This window comes from Lycium barbarum, chromosome 4, assembly GCF_019175385.1.
Source record: "Lycium barbarum isolate Lr01 chromosome 4, ASM1917538v2, whole genome shotgun sequence".
Classification (NCBI taxonomy): Eukaryota; Viridiplantae; Streptophyta; class Magnoliopsida; order Solanales; family Solanaceae; genus Lycium; species Lycium barbarum.
Window position 1 is genome coordinate 87574138 of NC_083340.1, and position 25550 is coordinate 87599687.

Below are 25550 nucleotides of genomic sequence, written 5' to 3' on the forward strand. Positions count from 1 at the left end.
TAATCACCTACGAGACTTAGTGTTCCAAGTTAATGACTGGGTATTCTTGAAAGTGTCGCCGATGAAGGGAGTTATGAGGTTTGGTAAAAAGGTCAAGATTAGCCCTCAGTATATTGGACCTTACAAGATTGTACGCAAGATAGGCCAGGTGGCTTATGAGTTAGATCTACCTTCAGATTTGGAGTCAGTCCACCCAGTTTTCCATGTGTCAATGCTATGCAAGTGCATTGGAGATCCTTCTAGAATTGTACCGGTAAATGATGTTCAGGTCACCGGATAACTATCCTACGAAGAAATTCCCATTGCGATTCTAGATAGATAAGTTCGGAGACTTGGGACTAAAGATGTATCCTCAGTTAAAGTTCTATGGAGAAAGAATAATAGGGAAGAAATGATTTGCGAAGCTGAGGAAAATATGAAGTCCAGGTATCAACATTTGTTTATACTCCCAGAGGAGGTTCAGATAGAGCTACCATTGTCTTCAGGTGCGTAATGCTTTCTTTTTATGATTTCTTGGTCATCTGAGGCCATTATTGTTGTTGTTGTTGTAGCCCTGTGAGGCATTCTATATTTTGGGTTGTTGTGACGGGATGGCAGTGGTATAGTTACAAGGGAAACTCTGGCGAAATTTTTGTAGAATCACTAAGAGCTTAACATTCGAGGACGAATATTCTTAAGGGGGGGGGGGGGGGGGGGGGGGGGGGGTGGGGGTGGGAGAGGATGTTACACCTCGTGAATTTGTACATTGAGATTCATCGTATGTTAGTGGTTCTAGTCTCGGATACGGGGGTTATCAAGGTTGAATGGGATTAGACAAGTTTATCTTATAGCTATAAGGGGTTAAGTTCGTGTTTAGTAGGTATTGGAAGAATTAAAGGTGGAACAAATCAACGAGAATATGTTTCGTAAAAAAGGGGGTTTTACGATAAGATATACGGACCGTATATCTGGCTGAATTCTACCGTAAATTGATTCCAGAAGGGGGTGAGTTACTGGTTGGATTTTACGGTCTAATTATATGGATCGTATAATTTTTACGATCCGTAAAAGTGTACTGTAAATCCGGGTCGGTACCAGGTTTCTTTTTATATATAATCTCGACCCTCGTTCATTTTGCTCATTTAAACATTTCCCAAAGTCCATTAAAGCTCTAGAACCTTCTTCTAAGCATACCCAACCAAACCCAAGTGAAATCAAAGATCAAGAGATTCAAGTGTTGGGAGGCTCACTAGGGTTTATAGAGTTCAAGAATTCCTTTGGTGTTGAAGTTAGGGGTTTCACTCAAGTGGAATAATTTGATCCGAAGTTTTTTCTCGTGTAATTAAGGCAGTTTTCACATTTATTGCATGTTGTTGAGGATGTTTGATTGTTATATAAATTGATTGAGAAGAGAAAGAGAAAAGAAAGTTCAAATATGAATTTGAGAATATTTTGAGTAGTAAAAGTAACTTGAGTTATAATTATTAAAGTGTTTTGAGTATAATCTTCTTATGAAGGGTAATAATAATGATGGGGAGGTGTTGCATACAAGTGTATAAGGGGTTGTTTTAAAGTTGTTGATATAAATTGATTATGAGAATGAGTTTTGGGATTGTATTGGATATAATTTGAATAAAATCTCTTAATCATGATATTGTTAAAGTTGTCATTGTTGTTGGGAGATGATTTGGAATATGGTGGAAGGAGATGAAATAGGGGGAGTGCTGCCAAATTCCCGCTAGCTTATTAATTATTCTAGTTTGAACTTATGAGTATTTCCAAGACCTGACGTTAGTGTAAATCCTCTTGAATGTAGATTCTTCAGGCTTTGAAGGAGAACGTTAAAATAAGTAGTTAAGAAGACATAAAGGTATGTTAAGGCTAACCCTTCTTTCTAAAGGCATGATTTCCTCATCCTGAATCCATCTATGATACTCATAACGCTCTATTTCCTAGAAACGCTAGAAGCTCATGATTTTGTTGATCTTATTCATCGTCGTGATCTCGTCTTATGACAATTGACCCTCTAAGGAAAGATATAGTGATGATGATGATGATGATATTGCTTTTACTTATGTATTCTTATAGGTTTATATATATATATATATATATATATATATATATATATATATATATATATATATATATATATATATATATATATATATATATGTTGTGACACCGGGCTTATATGACCGGGTATGATATCTATTGCGCGCACACCACTGCAGTTGGGTACGGACAGCACCGAGCGTTGTTATGGTCGAGTACGAACAGTACCGAGTCTTGCTATGGTTGGGTATGGATGACACCGAAACTATATGGTCGGGTAAGGTATAATATATGTATATGTATGAAATGGTTCCTCTAGAGAAAGGTTAAATTTGCATGACAGTCGTCTTAAGAAGTGTTATGAGGTATAGAATGCTCTCTTTATCTTATGCTACCTCCATGCTTTGATCATGTTACTATTCATGCCTTACATACTCAGTACATGGTTCGTACTGATGTCCTTTTATTTGTGGACACTGTGTTCAAGCCCGCAGGTAAACAGGGAGACAGACCAGACCTTTAGGCTGCTTCGTCAGTGATTGCATAGAAGGGTTCCATTTGATCCGGAGCTGCAGTAGTTGGTATTATTCCTTTTGTGTACATATGGGCATGACGGGGTCCTATCCTGTCTTTATGATATTGCATACTCCTTGTAGAGGCTCGCAGACATATCTATATATATAGCTAGAAATCCCATAGCCTTGCCGGTTTATATTTTGTATATCATTTTGATAGCCTTGTTGATGAGTCGTGAAATTACGGCTCATTCGATGCCAATTACTTAGTCTTTTGCAAATCCCCAAGTGCTTTTGATGTCGTTTCTCGTGTTTTTGTGTCAATTTGTAGAATATCATGTGCCGGAAGCAACTTGAAGCAAAACGAAGCAAAATGAAGCAAAAACCCAGCAGAACTGAACAATGGCACGACCTGCGATTCGCAGGTACCACACGCGAATCGCAGGTGGTGCAGCACTTGTTGACAGAGAGGATCAAAGAAGACACCACAGGTGACACCACCTGCGACACCACCTGCAAGTCGCAGGTGTAACATGCGAATCGCGGACGGTGCAGCACTTGTTGACAGAGAGGATCAAAGAGGACACCACAGGAGACACCACCTGCGACACCACCTGCGAGTCGCAGGTGTAACATGCGAATCGCGGACTGTGTCGCGGATGGTGCCCAACAATTATCTGAAGAGGCGACACCTGCGATGGTCTGGTGAAATCCGCGATTCGCGGGTCGAACATGCGACGCTAGGTGCGAATCGCACCCTATGCGCAGGGGCAATTTTGTCTGGAAATTGTTCCCGTTTTGGACATGCTATAAATAGATTTGCTAGGGTTTTGGTTTATTTTATCCTGTAGTTTTTGGCATAGACTCTGGTGAAGTCATTTACTGTTGGGTGTTGAAGCACTTAAGAGATTTCTTTTAGCTTTGTCATCTTCTTCATCCAACACTTTTGTAAGCTTTATGAATACATTTTACTTGATTGATTTACTTTTAATGAATATTAGTAGCTAATCTTTCAGCTAAGGTTGTGGTATCCAATGTGCTAGTTATGTGATTGGGTTTCGTATTCATACTATATTTATATGCTAATGGTGTTTTCTATTAACTCTTCAAGCATAAATGTCTTGTGATGGTGTACAACATTACTTGTGCCTTAATACCATTACTTTGCTTGGAAAAGAAAGTAGAGGTTAGGAAAAGAGTTAATAGCAACAATGTGGGTCATTAAATCCATCTAATAGCTTGAGCTAGGAATAGGAAAGCTAGTTGAGGCTACATGGGTGCTTTCTTATAAAACATCCTAGGGCTTGGAAAAGCTTAGGATGAAATTTGCTGATTTGGTTGGAAAACTTTTGGCAAGAATCGCGTAACCTTTGGCTTAATGCACCTAGGCAAATAAATAAGTTGAATTGATACCCAAACGCATTACTCTCCATTGGAACCACAACCTTAGTCCCGTTTACCAATTGTTTACATCCTATAATCATTCTCAGTCTTTAATGAACAACCAACAATCAAACTTTTATTATATTTCCTTTCCTCTTGAAATATAGACTAATAGTCAGGTGTTACACTTATCGAGTATATTTCTTCATTGTATTCCCTGTGGGATCGACCCCGACTCATAGTTGGGTAAAATATATTGCATACGACCGTGCCCATTCTAATTAATAGGGTGGATTTGGACGTTATCAAAAATGGCGCCGTTGCCGGGGAATACGGTCTAGAAATTTACTAATTAGTGTAAAACTTTACTTTTAGTCTTTATTTCTTTTCTTATTTCCTTTTTGTTGTTGTTTGTTGTGCAGGCAATATGGATGAGGATGGTATGCCTGTCCAAAATCCACCAGTAGCGGTTGGTGAAGAAGCTGCGGGGGCAGGCTATGCAGCTGCAATTCAGCCCCCGCCTTTGATTGGAAACTCGAGTTTCCTTATAACCAACACAATGCTGCACCTGCTCAACACTAAGGGCCTGTTCGGAGGTCTACCCAAAGAGGACCCGAAGAGGCACCTTAGAAATTTTCTTGGGGTCTGTTCTACCAATGTGCATCCGGGCGTTTCAATGGAAGCAGTCAGGCTACGACTCTTCCCGTACTCTCTAACGGGGGAAGCCACAGCTTGGCTAGATGATATTCCTTCCGGATCCATCACTACTTGGGAGGAACTGACCGAAGCATTCCTCAAGAAGTTTTTCCCTCCATCGCGGATGTTACAACTCCGTGACGAAATCAACAACTTTCGTCAACTTCCGGATGAGGCTCTCCATGAAACTTGGACGCGTTTTAAAAAGAAAGTCAAAAGTTGTCCCAAACATGGTTTGCCCGATGGTGTGCTTCTACAGACATTTTATATATCTTTAGATGCGGTCAACAAATCAGTGGCGAACAACATTGCAGAGGGGTCTCTTATGGATAACTCTTATGCCACCGTTTGTGAATTGTTGGATAAATTGACCGAGACTAATGAAGCATGACACACCAGAGATTCGGAAGTGGGTGGAGGAAGTTCCTCCAAACATGTGCTCACTCGTGAGATGATCAAGAAGGAGGAAGAGAGAGATGAATCCATGGCAAAACTGGTCACCCAAATGGACCTTCTGACAAAACATGTCATGGGTGGTGGAAGCAAAAAGGTGAACGCTGTAGAAACCTGTGAAGGGGTTCCTCCGGATGAGCAATGCTTCCAAATGTATGATGAGGAGGAAAGTTATGTCAACAATCTGAGGGAGGGTTCCCGTCCGAACTACCAAGGTCCAAATCAAGGATCTTGGCGGCAAGGTCAAGGGAATCAAGGTTGGAACAGAGAACAAGGTCACTCTAATTGGAGAGATAATCGTGACAACAATCAAGGGGGTTACAAAAACAATTACAACAATCATCGGAGCACAAATCCGTACGTCCCTCCAAAGGGAAATCAACCAATCGCTGGTCAACCGCCCAACAGTGACTCCGCTAATTCAAAAATTGAAGAGATGTTGTCAAGGGTATTGACAAAAGTGGAATCCACCGACACCTTCTGCAAGGAGACAAGAGATGAGGTCAAATCCATGGGTCAAATTGTTAGTTCACACTCTACCTCCATTAAACAATTGGAGTCTCAGCTTGGCCAAATCTCTGCAATCCTAAATCAAAGGCAGAAAGGCTCACTCCCTAGTGACACAGTTGCAAACCCAAGGAACGATGGTGACCATAAATGCAACGCAATTACTACCAGGAGTGGCAGAACAGTTGGGGAAAGTGTGTCGGTGAAAGAGAATGTGTTGGGTGATGAAGATAAAATGGTTGAAGAACCCATCACTGACAAGGACCTCCCGGAAATTAATGATGCCTCGGAAAGCAAGAAAGCGGCGGAGGAGGTACCAAGGGCTTCACCGCCCGTTATGAGGCCTCCCCCTCCTTTTCCCCAACGATTGGCAAAGAAAGCGGAAGATGGAAAGTTCCTCAAGTTCATAGATCGATTAAAGGAGCTCTCAATAAATATTCCATTAGTTGAGGCACTTGAACAAATGCCCGGTTATGCGAAGTTCATGAAAGATCTTGTGACCAAAAGAAGAAACCCTGGCAGTGAAACATTGGGGGGCACTCATCATTGTAGCGCAATCGTCACCAAAGCTTTGGTGCACAACAAAAAAGATCCCGGAGCATTCACAATTCCATGCACCATCGGTAATTACAAGTTTGCTAAAGCTTTATGTGATCTTGGAGCAAGCATCAATTTGATGCCGCTTTCTATATTCAACAAGTTGGGATTGGGCACCCCCCGTCCTACCACGATGAGATTACTTATGGTGGATAGAACCGTAAAGAGGCCCATTGGTATTCTTTATGATGTGCTTGTAAGGGTGGATAAATTTATTTTTCCGGCCGATTTTGTGATCTTGGATTGTGAAGTTGACTTTGAAGTTCCCATTATCTTGGGAAGACCATTCTTAGCCACAGGGCGTGCCCTAGTGGATGTGGAAAGAGGTGATCTGAAATTTAGAATGAATGATGAAGAGATCACTTTCCATATTTGCAAGTCAATGAAACAACCGGCGGATATGAGTATTGTGTCAGTTATTGACACAATTGATGAAGCAATGGAGACAACCATAGAACAAGAGCATATAGGTGATATGTTGGCGGCGGTGATAATGAATTATGAATGGGATGACGAAAACGAATTTGAGGAGATGGTCAATGCACTGATTGGAATGGGGTCTTATCACCTCAATCCAAAGAAACTCGATCTTGACTTGGAAAACCGAGCAGCTCCTCCTGCAAAACCTTCAATTATTGAGCCTCCTACTTTAGAACTCAAACCTCTTCCTTCACATTTGAGGTATGAGTTTCTTGGACTCAACAACACATTGCCTGTGATTATTTCTGCCCGGTTGACGGATGAGCAAAGAGAGAGGTTGATGGTGATCTTGAGAAGATACAAAAAAGCTATTGGGTGGAGTATTGCGGATATTCAAGGGATTCCACCCGGTATTTGTACACATAAAATTCAGCTTGACGAAGACTGTGAGCCAAGCGTTGAACATCAAAGGAGGTTAAATCCTCCCATGCAAGAGGTCGTAAAAGTTGAGATAATCAAGTGGTTAGATGCCGGGGTTGTGTACCCCATTTCGGATAGCTCATGGGTGAGTCTGGTTCAATGCGTACCAAAAGAAGGTGGGATCACCGTGGTTGCAAATGATAAAAATGAGTTGATTCCCACTCCCAAGGTTACCGGATGGCGTGTTTGCATGGATTATCGGAAGCTGAATAAGTGGACCAAAAAGGATCACTTCCCAATGCCATTCATGGATCAAATGCTTGATAGGCTTGCGGGTAGAGATTATTATTGCTTCCTTGATGGGTATTCCGGGTACAACCAGATCACCATTGCCCCCGAGGACCAAGAGAAAACTACCTTCACTTGTCCTTATGGGACTTTTGCTTTCAAGAGAATGCCTTTTGGGTTATGCAATGCACCTGCAACATTTCAACGTTGCATGATGTTTATTTTCTCCGATATGGTTGAGGAGTCCATTGAAATCTTCATGGATGACTTTTCCGTAGTTGGGGATTCCTTTGATGAATGCTTGAAGAATCTTGCCCAAGTATTGAAACGATGTGAAGAGACAAATTTGGTTCTGAATTGGGAGAAGTGCCTCTTCATGGTTAGAGAAGGCATCGTCTTGGGGCACAAGATTTCGGAAAAGGGGCTTGAAGTCGATCAAGTTAAAATTGAGGTTATTGTTAAGCTTCCTCCTCCAATTTCCGTTAAAGGTGTTCGTAGCTTCCTTGGGCATGCTGGGTTTTATAGAAGATTTGTCAAGGATTTCTCAAAAATAGCCAACCCGTTATGCAAGTTGTTGGAGAAGGAGTCGAAATTTGTATTTGATGATGCTTGCTTGAAGGCATTTGAGGCTCTGAAAGAGAGACTCACATCGGCTCCTATCATCATTTCCCCGGACTGGTCTCAACCCTTTGAGCTTATGTGTGATGCAAGTGGCTTTGCCATGGGGGCTGTTCTTGGCCAGAAGCGTGATAAGATCTTTCACCCAATTTACTATGCAAGCAAGACTCTGAACAGTGCCCAAATGAATTACACTGTCACCGAACAAGAGTTGCTGGCTATTGTATTTGCTTTCGAGAAGTTCCGGGCTTATCTTTTGGGCACTCATGTGATTGTTCACACCGATCATGCAGCCCTACGTTACCTCATGACAAAGAAGGATGCAAAACCGAGGTTGATACGTTGGGTCCTTCTTTTGCAAGAGTTTGACTTTAAAGTCAAAGATAGAAAAGGGTGTGAAAATCAAGAGGCGGACCACTTGTCTCGTCTTGAAGAGGGTGGGCGTCCATTGGATGGCCTAGAAATCAATGAGTCATTCCCGGATGAGCAGGTAATGGCGGGGTCGCATGACATGATCCCTTGGTATGCCGATTTTGCTAACTTCCATGCAAGTGACATCATGCCAATGGATTTGAACTTCCACCAAAAGAAGAAGTTTTTGAGTGATGCCCGGAAATTCTATTGGGACGAGCCATATCTATTCAGGGTTTGCGCCGACAACATCATAAGGAGGTGCATACCCGAAGTAGAAATGATGCCCATCATCGAAGCTTGTCACTCATCACCAGTTGGTGGACATCATAGTAGCTCAAGAACGGCTGCTAAGGTTTTTCAAAGTGGGTTTTATTGGCCGACAATCCATCAAGATGCTCATGACTTTGTGAAAGCTTGTAATCAATGTCAAAGACATGGGGGCATAGCAAGAAGGCATGAGCTACCAATGACACCAATTCTGGAAGTTGAATTGTTCGACGTATGGGGCATTGATTTTATAGGTCCATTTGTAAGCTCCTGCAACAACAAGTACATTCTGGTGGCAGTAGACTACGTATCCAAATGGGTGGAAGCCGTCGCGCTCCCCAACAATGAAGGAAGAAGTGTCACTGCATTTTTGAGGAGGGTGATCTTCTCAAGGTTCGGAACTCCAAGAGCAATCATTAGTGATGGAGGCTCTCATTTCTGCAATAGATTGTTCAAGACTCTTCTTGAGAAGTATGGGGTTAAGCATAAAGTTGCCACTCCATATCATCCCCAAACAAGTGGCCAAGTTGAGGTCTCAAATAGAGAAATTAAGAGCATCCTTTCCAAAACAGTGAATGCTAACCGGACTGATTGGTCAAGGAAATTGGATGACGCTCTATGGGCATACCGAACAGCCTACAAGACACCAATTGGCATGTCTCCATATCAACTGATATTTGGAAAAGCTTGTCATCTTCCGGTGGAACTCGAACATAAGGCATTGTGGGCCTTGAAAAAGTTGAATCTAGAATGGGGTGATGCCTCAAACTTGAGGTTGGAGCAGATTAACGAACTCGATGAATTTCGACTTAAGGCATATGCGAGTTCGTCACTCTACAAGGCCCGCATGAAACACTTCCATGACAAGAAGATCTTGCAAAGAGAGTTCAGCATCGGAGATCGGGTATTGCTGTTCAACTCCAGGCTCCGGTTGTTTCCCGGAAAGTTGAAGTCCAAATGGTCCGGCCCGTTTGAAATCACACAAGTGTTCCCATCTGGAGCAATTGAACTTGTTTGCCCAAGTGGTAACAAAATCAAAGTGAATGGGCAAAGGGTGAAACATTACTGGGGATCTCAGAATGAAGCAAAGATTATCGAGGTCTTCATCCTCAACGAGCCATAAAAGGGTTAAACAGGTACCAACGTCGTGCTGCGACGTAAAATCAAGCGCTTCTTGGGAGGCAACCCAAGTTTTATTTTCATGTGTTTATTGTTCTTACTTTTATGATGTTTTGAAGTGTGTCCAAGTGTGTAGGAATAAAATGTGCATACAAAGAAGAATATTGCGAAAAATGCCAATTGGCATGACATGCGACATCATCTGCGATTCGCGTGTCATGTCCGCGATTTTCATCCGCGAATCGCAGGTGGTGCCAAATGCAGCCCATGAAAGCTGAACTCTCTGTCAGCATCCGCGAAGGAACGACACAACATGCGACTCGCATGTTAAACATGCGACATAATACGCGAGTCGCATGTTGTGCAGGTAAGTGAAAAGTCGCGGGTCGACCCGACCCGACGCGGTTCAGTTTCTTTGAAATAAAAGAAGGTAACGGTTGTTCTTATCAGTTATAATCTTACTCTTGGTCTCTCCATTCTCCTTAAGTCCTCCTATAACCCCCATTTCACTTCAAGCATCCTTAATCACAGATCAAAACCCTAACTTCCCTTTTATTTAAAAAAAAAAAAAAACAAAGGAGTTCAAGGTTTCCTACTTTCATCTACTCTCAAGGTATGTTGGACTTTTATCTTCTCTACATTAGGTGGTATCTACTAATTGCTCAATTACATGTCATTATCATGCCATACCACTTGTTGTAATTAGTTATTTGGGTAGATTTAACTTATGTGTTAAATGGGTTGTTTGGAAATTGATGAACAATGGGGAAGTCTTGAGTACCCATGCTTGTGTAGTCCTTCTAGGAAGTGATTGTTGATGCTAAATTAGATAGCGACTAGGGAATTCTGGGGTACCCATTTGTGGTAAGAACTAATAGTGACGCACTCTCACCACGTGTTTGACGAAATGCCTAAACGACTATGTGAGTGTTTAAATGTTGTGGAAATATGATCAGTCGCCCAAAATCATTACCTGTAAAATAGGACCCGTGATACCTTCTGAGTCACAAAATGTCATTGTCGTTTGTAAGGAATAACCATCAAACATAGGTGCGAGTAATGGAATAGATTTTCCCAATGATTGACGGGGTGACAATGCGCTTAAGGGAGAAAGTTACGTAAATATGTTCTTGTGTGTGTGCAGCTGTGTTGCGTAATTTAAAAAAAAAGAAAAGAGGGAACTGTCTCACCTGCGAGCATAATCCGCGATTCGCATGTTTGACATGCGAATCGCACATTATGTCGCAGGTGTTGACAGTAAAGAACATGTTTATTGGCATCATCTGCGACACAATACGCGAGTCGCAGGTAAAACATGCGACTCGCATGTGAGGTTTCGCGGGTGGTGCCATCCTTCAATGTTTTGTTTTTGTAAACATGCCAGTAAATAATGGGTATATTTTTGTATGTTGTGCAGGATGGTTCGATCAAATCAACCTCAAAGTGGAGGAAGACGAGCAACACGAAAAACCTCCACCTCTAGGAGAAAAGAAAAGGCACCGGCTGATCCCGTCCCCCAGTCTGAAGAGGGGACACATGGGGCTTCCTCTTCTGAGCCCGAGGATGCCGTCACTAGAGGTCAGCGAAGAGAGGCAATGGAGCAACGATTCACCGTGCCTGGATCCAGGGAGCTGTATAAGACTTGGAATACAATTAAGTCTGAGGGGAATCCAGTCCGGGGCCTCATTGTCGAAAAGAGGGTCACTCTACAGGGGCTGCAAGATCAATGCCCGAGCATCATTCGCAAGCTTGAGGCCTTGCGATGGACCTACTTCATGCAGCCTGCTGAATACTGCCCGGCCCTGGTAATGGAATTCTATGCAGCTTATGCGGCCACATTAAATGCAAAGAGGACGCGCCACACACCAAAGAAAAACTTGGAGCACCTCTGTTGGGTTCCGGTTCGGGGAAAGGAGATTGATTGTGCTGCCGATACCATAACATCGATCTTATATGAGCAACGCAGCGAAACAGACCCTGTTGAAGGTTGGCCTCCTGTTAGTTCTGAATATGAATTGAAGATGGAAAACCCGGAGGAGCAACGCGAGTGGGTAGCTTCAGTGATTGCCACAGGGACTCCACCATGGCTGGATCCATCTGTCCCGATTGAGAAGAACACTTTCAACCGCGAAGCCAAATTTTGGTTATCCTTAGTATCATCGTGGGTGAGTCCGTCCAAGCATAGCACTGACATACCTATTGCCAAGTGTATTCTCATTGCTTCACTCATGTCCGGGTACCTTGTCGATGTGGGGGTAATTATCCGAGACGAGATCAAGAATCGGTCCACTCAAAAGAACACATCACTCCCTTTTCCTTGTTTGATCACTACTACATTGTGCCGCCGGAAAGAGGTTCGTGATATTCCTCGAGTGGACAGGAATTTAACGGCTGATCAAATGATTGATTACACCAAATTAGAACCAGGGACTAGGAAGAGAAAGCGGGTGAGCACAGAGCCGAGAGCTTCGGGAACAACACTTGATGCTCATATTCTTGAGCCTGAAGACTTGGCCACCGATGATGAGGAAACAGCTCCCACTACTGCCCCTCAAGTACCGAGGTCTGACCCTCCAAGTTCTTCCACTTCAGTTCCCACTGACACGGTTCCGCCATCCACCACAGCAGCCCGTGGAGTGTCTACCGACGGTATGCGAGTACTCCGGGCAGCAGATGCTAAAGTTAATTGGTTGGTTGAGAGGCTTCCCAATTTTGTGAAAGAGGCCATTGAGGCAGCCATGGCACCCTACACTCAGGCAATCACACATATTAGGGCGGAGCAGGACAAAATTAAGGAGCATGTTCGCCGCATTGATCATCGGTTGGAGCAGATTGAGGGGGGCAGTGTAGGCGGCCTTTCGGCCATTCGGGCGGACCTAGCTAAGGTTAAGGAGGACATTCGAGTATTACAGGTCCCCGACATTGAGTTCAGTGCACCCATTCTACCTTCCGGTGCCTCCTTATTCCCCACTGGGCCCACAGCGCCTGCCATGCCTTCGGGAAAAGGAGTGGTGGAGCCAACTGGGGAGGAGAAGACACTGAGGAAGAAGAGGAAGAAGAGGAGGAAGAAAGTGATGAAGAGTTTGATGAGGAGCTGGAGGTTGACCCAGTTGTTGAGGAGGCACGTACTTCCGCCCGGGCTGCTGGTATCGCTGAGGAAGAGATTGACACATATGTGGCGATGCAGCAGTCCCTAGAGGCAAGCAGGAAATCCAGGGTGGCATCTCGACCCCCGAGGGCGGGTGAGGCCAGTTCATCCACCGCTCCTCCAGCTGATACACCATTGCCCCCGTCTGTGGGGCCTGAGATACTAACACCCGGGCAGGAGGGTGATGATGCACCGCTCCCATTGATCGTACCTCCGTTGGAGGTCCTCCCTGCTGATCAGACACCATCGGACGCCAGGCGTCCATCATAAGTTACTCATCCCTTGTACTACATTTGATGCATTGGGGACACTGCATCTTCCTTTTGTTGGGGGTAGGACAGCTCATGCGGCATATGTTTGTTTTTATTGTTTTAGGATAGCTCATGTTTAAGTTTGTACACTTGTACTTTGTCATTGCCAAGTATAATAGTGATGGTTGATCAGTTTATAAATTTTTCTTGTTTCGCCTTTCCGTCGTATTTTGATAACACCCCTCCCAAAATTCTTGCATATGTACTCAGAAGGGGGGAATAACACTACCATGACTCATTTTGTGACACACAAATGTTTTGCAAATCTAGAATGATGGGTTGAGGAGTAGTTAGAAGTTAGCAAAGTAATCCATGTGCCATGTGTGTGAAAGGTCATTGTTGTAAGTCTTGTGCATAATTGTGATCTAGAACTTGCCCGGAAAGTATCTCAAGGCGAAATACTGAACTACACTTGTTTGAAAAAGGATATTAGGCTCTCCTTGGACCGCCACTAAACCTAAAAACTCCTACCCATTGCATTGATATCCTAGTTAACCCATTTTTGAGCCGTAACTTTGTTTTTACTTTCTTTCATTACAACCATGTGACAGGCCCCATTCCTTTTACCCTTGTTTATCCACTTTTTAGCACCCTATCTCCCTAAGAAAATCGAACTCGCTACAATAGGCTAAAACGCATAAGTTTGGGGGTGGTAGCTAAAAAAAAAAAAAAAAAAAAAAATTGTATATGTAAATATTTGTGTAAAGAAAGGTGTGTATATGTATGCATAAATCGTAGGTCTAGCAGTGAACGCAAGGGTGTGAATAATGGTTGTGACGTAAGGAATAAGTGGGGAAACTAGAGGAGAAATAACGATATTGGCAATAGGAGGCGCGAATTGGCGGATAATGCTTAAATGCTGAAGAAGGAACAGATTAAGTGAAGGAAGCGTATTCGAAAATGCTTAGGGAGACGTCAAGTCACTCTTACCCAAATTTCACCCTACCTTAACCCCGAACCTTAACTATGACCCGCAAGTCCTAATTGATTTTGAACAAAGTGTGTTCATATTAGTGGAGAAATACTTAAAGGGCAAGCTTATGGCACCACATTTTTTGTACTTGTACATTTTACTTTCTGAGTGTGAGTGGTTCTCTCCTTACTCGTCTTTTGTCCCAGTCGCTATTCATGACTATGTGTGTGTGGGACTTTCTTTGGTCTTATTGTGAGGGCATGTGGATTACTAAGCTCAACGAAAGAATTACTTCTTGACGCCTCATTTGAAGCTGGTTCTTTTAAAAGGCAGAATAACATTGTGTCATCAAGTGCATCAGTTGGTTAATGCTCGCCTATTGAGGAAAGGCACCATGTCTCGCAACGAGAGGGAGGGGAACTCGTATTTTGAACAATTATGTTTTGACTGATCATGAACATCATTTTAGTACTTAGCAATTGGCATATATGGTAGTTCTGTTTTAAATGCTTGAGGACAAGCAAAAGTTTAAGTTTGGGGGTGTTGATGAGTCGTGAAATTACGGCTCATTCGATGCCAATTACTTAGTCTTTTGCAAATCCCCAAGTGCTTTTGATGTCGTTTCTCGTGTTTTTGTGTCAATTTGTAGAATAACATGTGCCGGAAGCAACTTGAAGCAAAACGAAGCAAAATGAAGCAAAAACCCAGCAGAACTGAACAATGGCACGACCTGCGATTCGCAGGTACCACACGCGAATCGCAGGTGGTGCAGCACTTGTTGACAGAGAGGATCAAAGAAGACACCACAGGTGACACCACCTGCGACACCACCTGCAAGTCGCAGGTGTAACATGCGAATCGCGGACGGTGCAGCACTTGTTGACAGAGAGGATCAAAGAGGACACCACAGGAGACACCACCTGCGACACCACCTGCGAGTCGCAGGTGTAACATGCGAATCGCGGACTGTGTCGCGGATGGTGCCCAACAATTATCTGAAGAGGCGACACCTGCGATGGTCTGGTGAAATCCGCGATTCGCGGGTCGAACATGCGACGCTAGGTGCGAATCGCACCCTATGCGCAGGGGCAATTTTGTCTGGAAATTGTTCCCGTTTTGGACATGCTATAAATAGATTTGCTAGGGTTTTGGTTTATTTTATCCTGCAGTTTTTGGCATAGACTCTGGTGAAGTCATTTACTGTTGGGTGTTGAAGCACTTAAGAGATTTCTTTTAGCTTTGTCATCTTCTTCATCCAACACTTTTGTAAGCTTTATGAATACATTTTACTTGATTGATTTACTTTTAATGAATATTAGTAGCTAATCTTTCAGCTAAGGTTGTGGTATCCAATGTGCTAGTTATGTGATTGGGTTTCGTATTCATACTATATTTATATGCTAATGGTGTTTTCTATTAACTCTTCAAGCATAAATGTCTTGTGATGGTGTACAACATTACTTGTGCCTTAATACCATTACTTTGCTTGGAAAAGAAAGTAGAGGTTAGGAAAAGAGTTAATAGCAACAATGTGGGTCATTAAATCCATCTAATAGCTTGAGCTAGGAATAGGAAAGCTAGTTGAGGCTACATGGGTGCTTTCTTATAAAACATCCTAGGGCTTGGAAAAGCTTAGGATGAAATTTGCTGATTTGGTTGGAAAACTTTTGGCAAGAATCGCGTAACCTTTGGCTTAATGCACCTAGGCAAATAAATAAGTTGAATTGATACCCAAACGCATTACTCTCCATTGGAACCACAACCTTAGTCCCGTTTACCAATTGTTTACATCCTATAATCATTCTCAGTCTTTAATGAACAACCAACAATCAAACTTTTATTATATTTCCTTTCCTCTTGAAATATAGACTAATAGTCAGGTGTTACACTTATCGAGTATATTTCTTCATTGTATTCCCTGTGGGATCGATCCCGACTCATAGTTGGGTAAAATATATTTGCATACGACCGTGCCCATTCTAATTAATAGGGTGGATTTGGACGTTATCACTTGTCGGCTTGTATATATGGGCATGGTTAGTGATGTTTATATAGATGTGCCTATGTTCGATGGAACTTGTGTCTTTTGGTTTTGTGGTGATTATAAGTAGCTATGAGGCTCACCTAGATATGATTATGAGAGTATGATATGAAGTGCTCGGTAGACTAGCTCCGGGTGCCCGTCATGGCCCTCCAGTTGGGTCGTGACAAGTGGATTCAAGATGGGCCTCTATAAGACAAGCTCAATTCATGTTCTTCAAAATCCTAAGGTTCGTTAGTGGTTTTTTTGGAGGCTACTTCACCCTAGACCTATTTCACACCTATTAAAAGGGTTACATAGTCCATTGAGGAGGCATTTCGAATATCTCATCAATGTGTATTCATAAAGAGATCAAGATATTAAATATTGTCTTTCCCAAAACCGATGTGATCAAGAGAGGTTCTTTCTCAAGGTCAAATCGAAATATCAAAGTGTTGGCCGAAGTTCCCTGGAAATCAAATACATCACAAGGAGCTTCGCATCATCCTACCTTAGAGAAACACGCTAGTCCAGCCCTCGAATCCCAGAGAACTCTTCGGAGATAAGAATCAAAGATAAATATAATTGCACTCACAATGTTTGTTAATAAATATTTCTTTCTTCATATTTTATTTATGGTTGCAGTTTATTATTATACATTTGCAACAAAAATTTTGCACGCTTAGTGGGACCAAGTCTGTTTTTCATTCCTTCTCTCACAAATCAGATCTGCAAAATCTTGAGGCAATTGTCATGAAGATTGCAGGGAAGATAACAACATTGCATGCAAAGATATCTATGATGCTGCATCCAATGAACATGATCGTGTTGGTCTGACGACAAGGAGCAAGCTCAGATTGATGGATTCAATAAAGATAAATACTTTATCTTCTTGGAGACAACAAAGAAAAGAAATCCTTCATTAATGGGGGCAATTTTCAGTGACAAATTTCTTATTCCCTATTTAAGTGGTTCCTCGTCAAAGCCGCAAAACCATAAGGATTGACAAATAGAGTAACCCTTCACCAAGCTACAAAAGTGCAAAGACGAAAGCTCGAGTTTGTCAAACTTATACTCCGACACAAGTAGAGGCAGCTATAGACATCAAAATTTTGCTGAATTTAAGATGGGCTTCTACAAGGCGAGCCCAATCCATGTTCTTCAATACCTAAGGTCCATTAGAGTTTCTTGGAGGCTACTCCAACCTAAACCGTAGCTCACACCTATAAAAAGGAGTACATATTTTATTGAAGCATCTCGAATATCCCATAAACTCTTGGGTATCCACAAAGAGATTAAGATATCAAATATTGTCTTCTCAAGGCCGAAGTGATCAAGAGACATTCTTCCTTAAGATCAACTCGAAATATCGAAGTGTTACCTGATGTTTTTGGCGATCAATACATCACATGGAGGTCCACATCATTTCTAAGTTTGAGAATTCCTCTACCAACGATCCTCGAAATACGGAGAAAATTTATGGGAGAAGAATAAATGAAATACACAGAATTCTACTCACAATCTTGATAAACTGTTGTTTTTTTGTTTTTTATTTTTGTGATTGAAGTTTATTTTTCATAAATTGGATTTTTTTTTTCGCAAACAAACAATCTTCTGATTTATAAATTCTACACCCTTTACATTCTTTATTCTAAAGGAATTTGTTTCTATATTTATAAAATTAATTATTCAAAAGAGTGTAATTTTAAGAAAGGTTAAATAGATCAAGTTATAGTTCTTGAATAAATAATACGAAATTTTACAAAGAAAATAAGCATAATATCACAAACCACAAGAAAACTTTTTAAGATTTGTGTTACGATGCCAAATTTAGAGGGGTGTCTTTGTACGGTAGTTATCTCTTAAAATTATAAAAGAAGTTATTTAAGGTTTTAGTTAAATATGATGTAATCAACTATTGAAAAGCGATAGATAACTCGACCTAAAGGAAGTATTAATTGAACATTTCAGTTTTCATTCTTTCATCAAAAGTTTTGAAACATATTTTATTTCAAATAAAGTTGCACGTTATTATTTTCAACATGATATTTTTTTCCTATTCTATTAATAAATAATAAAATTTCAATATACAGCTTGTCATTGCGGAGTGAAGAAAGCGGGCTTTGCCACAACTGTCACTTTCTTTGGGAAATCAACAGAGAGATATAAGGGAAGGGATATGCAGAAATGTAATTCCATTTCCTAAAACTTTAAAAGTTTTCTTACCTTAAACAATATGTTTTGCCAGTTTATATCAACTAGAAGATGTACGAATTACCACATGCTATAAAAGCTTATTTTTACCAAGAATTTAGGGCCGTTTTCCATTTTTAAGACTAAGATTTCTGATTGAATACAAGTTTAAATATTAAGATGTTATATTTAAATTTAATAGTTAAATTATTTATTTTCTCAACATCTGAATATGTATAATTTTTATTTTCCTAAAAGTTAATAATTATAAAATTTAAATAAAGTAACTTAAAATTATATTCACAAATTATTAAATTGTAAGGTGCTTGTTGGTGGAGGTATTCGATCGAAGTGGTAGTAATTATGTGATAGGAGTGGTGGTAGTAATGGTTGATAGTGATGGTGATGGTAGTTTTCAATGGTAATAGTTGTGATAGTAGAGATGATTGGTGTGATAGTGATTGGTGGTGGCCGATGGAGATAGTGGAGGTGGGGTGGGGGGATTGATAGAGATGTTTGTCGTTGTGATGGTGAGATAATTGGCGGTGATGACTGATGTTAGTGGTTGGCAGTGGAGCTAGTGGTTAGTGGAGTCTTGGCACTGGTGAAGGTGATAGTTATGGTAGAGATGATCGTTGTGGATAGAATGATGGTGAACGATCATTTTTATAATTTTTTAAAATTTAATAACCTTTAACTAAATTTAAGACTCTATTAATTCCAACCACGGTGATTAATATTCGTGCAGGGTGGATGAAGTGGAGACTCGCATCAGGAGTCTTATGTGACAAGAAGGTGCCACCGAAACTTAAAGGAAAGTTCTACAAAGTGGTGGTTAGACCAACTATGTTGTATGGGGCAGAGTACTGGCTAGTTAAGAACTCTCACGTTCAGAAGATGAAAGTAGAGGAAATGAGGATGTTGCGATGGATGTGTGGGCATACTCAGAGAGATAGGATTAGAAATAACGATATCCGAGACAAAGTGGGGGTGACTTTTGTGGAGGGAAAAATGCGAGAAGTGAGACTAAGGTGGTTCGGACATGTGAAGACGAGATGCCTAGATGCCCCAGTGAGGAGGTGTGAGAGATTGGTTATGTACGGTTTCAGAAGAGGAAGAGGTAGACCGAAGAAGTATTGGGGAGAGGTGATTAGACAGGATATGACGCAGTCCCAGCTTACTGAGGACATCGCCGTAGATAGGAGGTTTTAGAGGTCACATATTAGAGTAGAATGTTAGTAGGTAGTTGAGTATTGTACGTTTATCCTTCCGTACTATTAGTTGTAGTACTATTCTTTTATAGCTGTTTGGCCTTCGATTTCTTTTACTATTTGTTGTTCTTGTCTTTTGACTATTTTATTACTTTATTTCCATTGTTTATTCGTTATTTCCTTCTTATCATGCTTTGAATTGCTTGTTATTATGCCGAGGGTCTACCGAAAACAGTCTCTCTACCAAGATAGGGGTGAGGTCTGTGTACACTCTACCCTCCCCAGACCCACTTTATGAGGTTTCACTGAGTATGTTGTTGTTGTTATTAATTCCGATCTTATTCATATCATTAAGTAGTTGAACTTTAAAAGAGAAATGTGCTTAATAATCTAAAATCCAAAGTCATTTAGATTCAGACGTTCACTATGTGCAAACAAAAAAACACGTGCTACCTAATTTTAGCATCATCTTCATATATTAACCAGTACTCTTTTTGTTTCAAATTGAATTTTCATGTTTACTTCTATATTGTGCCAACGAACATATCTACTTTTTAAAAAGAATTTCTATACATTTAATATTCCGAAAGAAATTACATATGACTTCAATTTTACTCTTTTTCATCTATTTTTTTGTCTATCTTTATATTTTAAAAATGCATATATACTCCTCCCTCATGTTCTCTCAGCAAATTTTAAATTCAGACTTTTAAACCTTTTTTCCTCAATTCAGACATTCTAAAATTAAAATATAGAATATATAAATAATATATCAAACTGCTGTGTTAATAATATGCCTTTGAATTTTGTTAAATACGACTGAGAAAAATGAATATAGTTGGGTGGCGTGGGGGATGGGATCAAGTCATCAAGAGGTACATTGGCACAGAGGAGCTATAAACAAAGTGAAATTACACTTTGAACACGGTCCAGTTAAAATTATTTAAGAAAAAATAAAAAGGTCAAGAAAACAGTGGTCTTTTATGTATAATATTCTAATAGTACTTCTTACAACAGCCTCTGCAATTCAGAGTACCTGTTCTGAATCTAAGGGACGATGCTACAATTACATAATAATACTTTGACCAGTATTATGCTGATGTTTATGATAAAGGTGATTCTTTCATTAGTTTTAGTTTATTGTCCTACTAAAAGCAGCCTCCATTAATTTATGTCATTAGTGCTATGACATCTGTAAACAGCCATGCTAAAATGATTAGCCTTTAATAACTTTAATTTAATTTAATACGACCGACGAACCTCGAGAAATTTTATACGGTGTAAGACACCACACAATTATGATAAGCTGCGCGAGGGTTCAAAACTAATTGACACATTTACACATTGGGGGCACATTTTTTTTTTCCCCATTCGGTATTCAGTACCAGCATTAGGGTCTCGATTAATCTACATGCGCGCTGCGTAAGACCCATTTAAGGGAGAAATGCTTCCTAACCGTTTTTTTTTCCATACCTGAAGCTCGAACCCGAGACTTCTGATTAAGAATTGAGGGGTCCTATCCATCCCATCACGACCCTGGTTGATGGGGCGCATTCATTGTCTCACTCGGATTGAGTTCAAAACTAATCTTCTCCCTTCACCTACCACCGGTCTATGCCCCTCAAACTGTTATCCTTTTCTGCTTCTTCCAAATATAACTTGTCATACTTGTGTCTCATTTATTGTAGGGCTGGGCATAAATATAAAAAATCGAAAAATCGGATCGAACCGAATCGAACTTCAAAAAATCGAAACCGAAAGAACCGAACCGAACTAGTTGGGTTCGGTGTCCACCTTCAAAAAATCGAAACTGAAATAGCCGAATCGAAGAACCGAACACACACCGTAGTTTATTCTCTTCTTGACAAGTATATTCTCTCACATTTGGTGAGAGCTTGGAGAAATTAGAGTTGTATTGATGTAAAGGTTACTCGAACCAATTTTTTCTTAGTAGTTTTAATTATTTTGCCATTACTTGGTAGTACTATATTCCGTGAAATCAACTTAGAGTTGAGATACTCTTAGGTTGATTATAGTTTTTTTACTCTTGCAAAGCATAGTTATTCATTTTGTAATTGATTTCGTTATTTTCATTATTAATAAAAACATTTGCTAAGCTTGCTGCTCAGTGGTATAATATTAGTTAATAATGTTTTTTTCGAGCGGAAGTCTATAGGAATATTTCAACAAACTCGAACACTTTATGGTTTACGTGTTCAGAAACTTCGGTGTTCAGTTTTTAGAGTTCGGTTCTTCGGTGTTTCGATTTAAACCAAAATTTAATACATTACCCAAAAAAATTAAAATAGTCCAGACCCATTAAGTTTAAGCCCAAAAAAACCTAATTGCAATAAGCCCTCTTTTGCTTTTGTATCCCTACTTTTTCCACTTCAGTTGAAAAAATCAAATATCCTTAACAAAGAAAGGTGACTGGGATGTGTCTTTAGGATTAATGTATGTCCTTTATGCGTTTTCTTAGTTATTCTTACTGTATGTATATAACACCTAGTAATCCTATATCGTGGTTATGATTTTCTGTTTTTGTGTATCCTGTTTGTTTGATTTTGATTTCAATTTATCAGTTTTATGTTTTATTGCTTTTAAGAATATGAATTAGTGTAAATGGAATCGCTTATAATATTATATCAAAAAAACGGGAACCGAACCGAACCGAACCGAACTTCAAAAAACCGAAAGAACCGAACCGAACTAGTTTGGTTCGGCGTTCGGTGTCCACTTTAAAAAAATCGAAACCGAAATAGCCGAACCGAAGAACCGAACGCCCACCCCTAATTTATTGTCTCTTGAGAACATGACCCATTGAAATTCTTTAAAAAAACCCAACCTATGGTCTAAGGCTGCACTACTTTTAGAGCACACTTAAAAAACACCAATCTATACTATATTAAAAATACGATGGGCCTTAGAAATGTTGATTGAACTTTTTGTCCTTTATTAAAAGACTCCACAATAGACAAAATTGCAATTTACTATTTTTCTCGAATTATTATTAATAGTTCCATATTAGATAAAATCATAACATTAAATAATTTACCTAATATTTAGGAATTTGAGACCAACTAATTATAGGATCTTTTAAGCCATACAAATAATAGAATTACTCAACCATAAAATCTCTCAAACCACGTATGAAGCACAGATGACCTCTATACATAGAGTTTCACTGTACGGATATTGATGCAATTTTCTCTCCTTTGTCCCACCTTAAAGACTTCCTATAATTTTCTTCTCTTTTAGTATCATATTTTGCTTTGATAATATGTATGTTGGTTGATAACTTTCTCCACTCTTTATTGGTTTATTAAGTTGACAATATTTTTTTGTATGTATGCAGATGCTTGGAAGGGCCGGAGCTATGTTGATTTAAAGATTGAATTGTAAGGGTTGAAGGAGTTAGTGGGGCTTTGTACAATGTTCGTTAATTTTTTTCTTTTCTGAATGACCTGTTTAAATACTAAGGAATTTTACTGATTACTGATTAATGGTAGTTTAGGGAATTTTTTTTCAAAATATTTCTCGTGCAAATAATCATGTTTTATTGTACGAACTTCTTAATGTTGACAAAAGAGTTGAGAATTAAGACCATGGAGTTCAGGTTACTCAGAATAAAAATTACGTCAATCTTTATTTGTATGTATGCAAATTCTTGGAAAGGCCGGAGCTATGTTGATTTAAAGATTGAATTGTAAATCGTCTTAAGGAGTTAGTGGGACTATGTACAATGTTCGTTAATTCTTTTCTTTTCTTGATGGTTTATTTAAAAACTAAGGAACTTTACTGATTACTGATTAATGGTAGTTTAGAAAAATTATTTTTTCAAAATATTTTCCGTGAAAATAGTCGTTTTTTATTGTCCCAACTTCTTATTGTTGACGGAAGAGTTGAGAGTTGAGACCATGAAATTTAGGTTACTTAGAAATAAAAATTACGTTAAATTAATATAATATGGTGTTATTTAATATGTATTATTGGTTCTTGTTTTTTTTATTTCATCATCTCAGTACAATTGTGAAAAGAATATTAATTTGAGTTGTTTTATAAAATAAAATTGTGTACTAAAATTATAAAGCAACAAAAAAGCAGAGAGAGAGAGAAAAGAAAAGCAAGAGAGAAAGCAGGGAGTAGTACTTTTCTATTTTCTATTTTGAATGTATTTTCATCTACACCATATGTAGCTATTTATAGGCAAAAGTAAAACTTGGGTAAAAGAGCAAGCTACAGTGATAGCCACATGGCATCCACATATGATATTCGCATTTATTCATAACACTCCCCCTTGGATGTCCATGTAAACTAAAAATTCTAGTGAAAGAAAAGTACTATACATAGTTATTTGTAATACGGCTGGCTTGCTACCTCATTAAAAATCTTACCAGGAAAATCCAGTGGGACAAAACCTCGGTTAAGGGAAAAAGAGTGCAATGCGTATTTACTCCCCCTGTTGGAAACATCACTTAATGTCTCGAAGACGACACATTCCAATCTTGTATATTACCTTCTCAAATGTTGAGGTTGGTAATACCTTAGTGAACAAATCTGCTAAGTTATCACTTGAGCGAACTTGTTGAACATCTATTTCACCCTTCTTTTGAAGATCAAGAGTAAAAAATAATTTTGATGAAATATTTTTTGTTCTATCTCCTTTAATGTAACCTCCTGTTAGTTGAGCTATGCATGCAACATTATCTTCGTATAATGTTGTTGGAATATTTCTCTCCAAAGGAAGGCCACATGTTTGCTGAATATGTTGAGTTATTGATCTCAACCAAACGCATTCTCGACTTGCTTCATGAATGTCTATTATCTCTGCATGATTTGAAGAAGTAGCAACCATAGTTTGTTTTGTTGAACGCCATGATATAACTGTACCTCCACATGTAAATAAATAACCTGTTTGGGATCGACCTTTATGTGGATCGAACAAATATCCTGCATCTGCATAACCAATTAGTTGTGAATTGAATTCATTTGAATAAAACAATCCCATATCAATGGTCTCTCAGAGGTATCTGAATATATGCTTAATACCATTCCAATGTCTTCTTGTTGGGGAAGAACTAATCTTGTTAATAAGCTTACAGAGAAAGCTATATCTGGTCGAGAATTATTGGCAAGATACATTAATGCCTCAATTGCACTGAGATATGGTACTTCAGCACCTACAAGTTCTTCATCATTTTCATAAGGTCGAAATGGATCTTTATTAATATCAAGTGATCTCACAACAACTGGGTACTCAATGGATGTGCTTTATCCATGTAAAATCTCTTTAAAATATTTGCAGTATATGTTGATTGATGGACAAATTGTTAGGTTTTTGGGTTTTTCCTTTCTATGTGGAATTGGATTAATAAAACCCAATCTAATTTGGACCAGACCAATTTTGCCCAAACTTTCCTCTATATATAGAATCAATTTAGGTCTTATTTTCACAACACAAGAGTGAATTCATAGCAGCCATATAGAGAGAAAAACGTGAGAGAAAAAAACAGATTTTCGTCCAGAAATTTTCTGCTACAGCAGTCCGCTTTAAATTGTGTTTTGCCGATTCGTTAACCATTGGAACATGCTGAAATTTGAACTGGGGCTTCGCAACATCTTGTTCTTCTATTTCAACGGTGGAGATCGGATTTTGTGGTATGTTGCTCCAGTTTTAGAGTACGAACAGTAGCTCATTTTTGGGGGTGATTTCTCTCCTTTCTTCACTAGTTTTGGCGCTACCTTTTATGTATTGTTGCTCCGTGCTTGGCTTTGTCGTTGTAGCCATTTGGAGGACATTGTTGTAACTCTTGTTAATTATAGTGGAGCTTTTGTGGGCCGGGGGTCCCGTGGATGTTTCCTCTTCACCTTGAAGGGGTTTTACCACGTAAATTTGGTGTCTCTTCCATTAGATTTATTCTTGGTTGCTTTGCTATTTTATTGTTGGTATAGCTGCTGCCTGGATTTCCATTTGTGATAGTGTTTATTGTCTTCTCTTGGTTCAAATAGTGTGAGAAGTTTTGACT

At 39.7% G+C, this 25550-nt stretch overlaps 1 protein-coding gene across 1 annotated transcript; it reads left to right on the top strand.

Moving 5' to 3' along the window:
• The first annotated feature begins 391 nt into the window (after nucleotides 1-391).
• Nucleotides 392-10902, top strand: LOC132637587 (uncharacterized). The gene is made up of 7 exons (XM_060354655.1): nucleotides 392-485; nucleotides 4352-4468; nucleotides 5513-6106; nucleotides 6476-6969; nucleotides 7465-7710; nucleotides 7825-8530; nucleotides 8828-10902. Exons 1-7 carry the CDS (start codon nucleotides 392-394, stop codon nucleotides 9730-9732), a joined length of 3156 nt encoding a protein of 1051 aa, XP_060210638.1. The 3' UTR covers nucleotides 9733-10902.
• Nucleotides 10903-25550: the final 14648 nt, after the last annotated feature.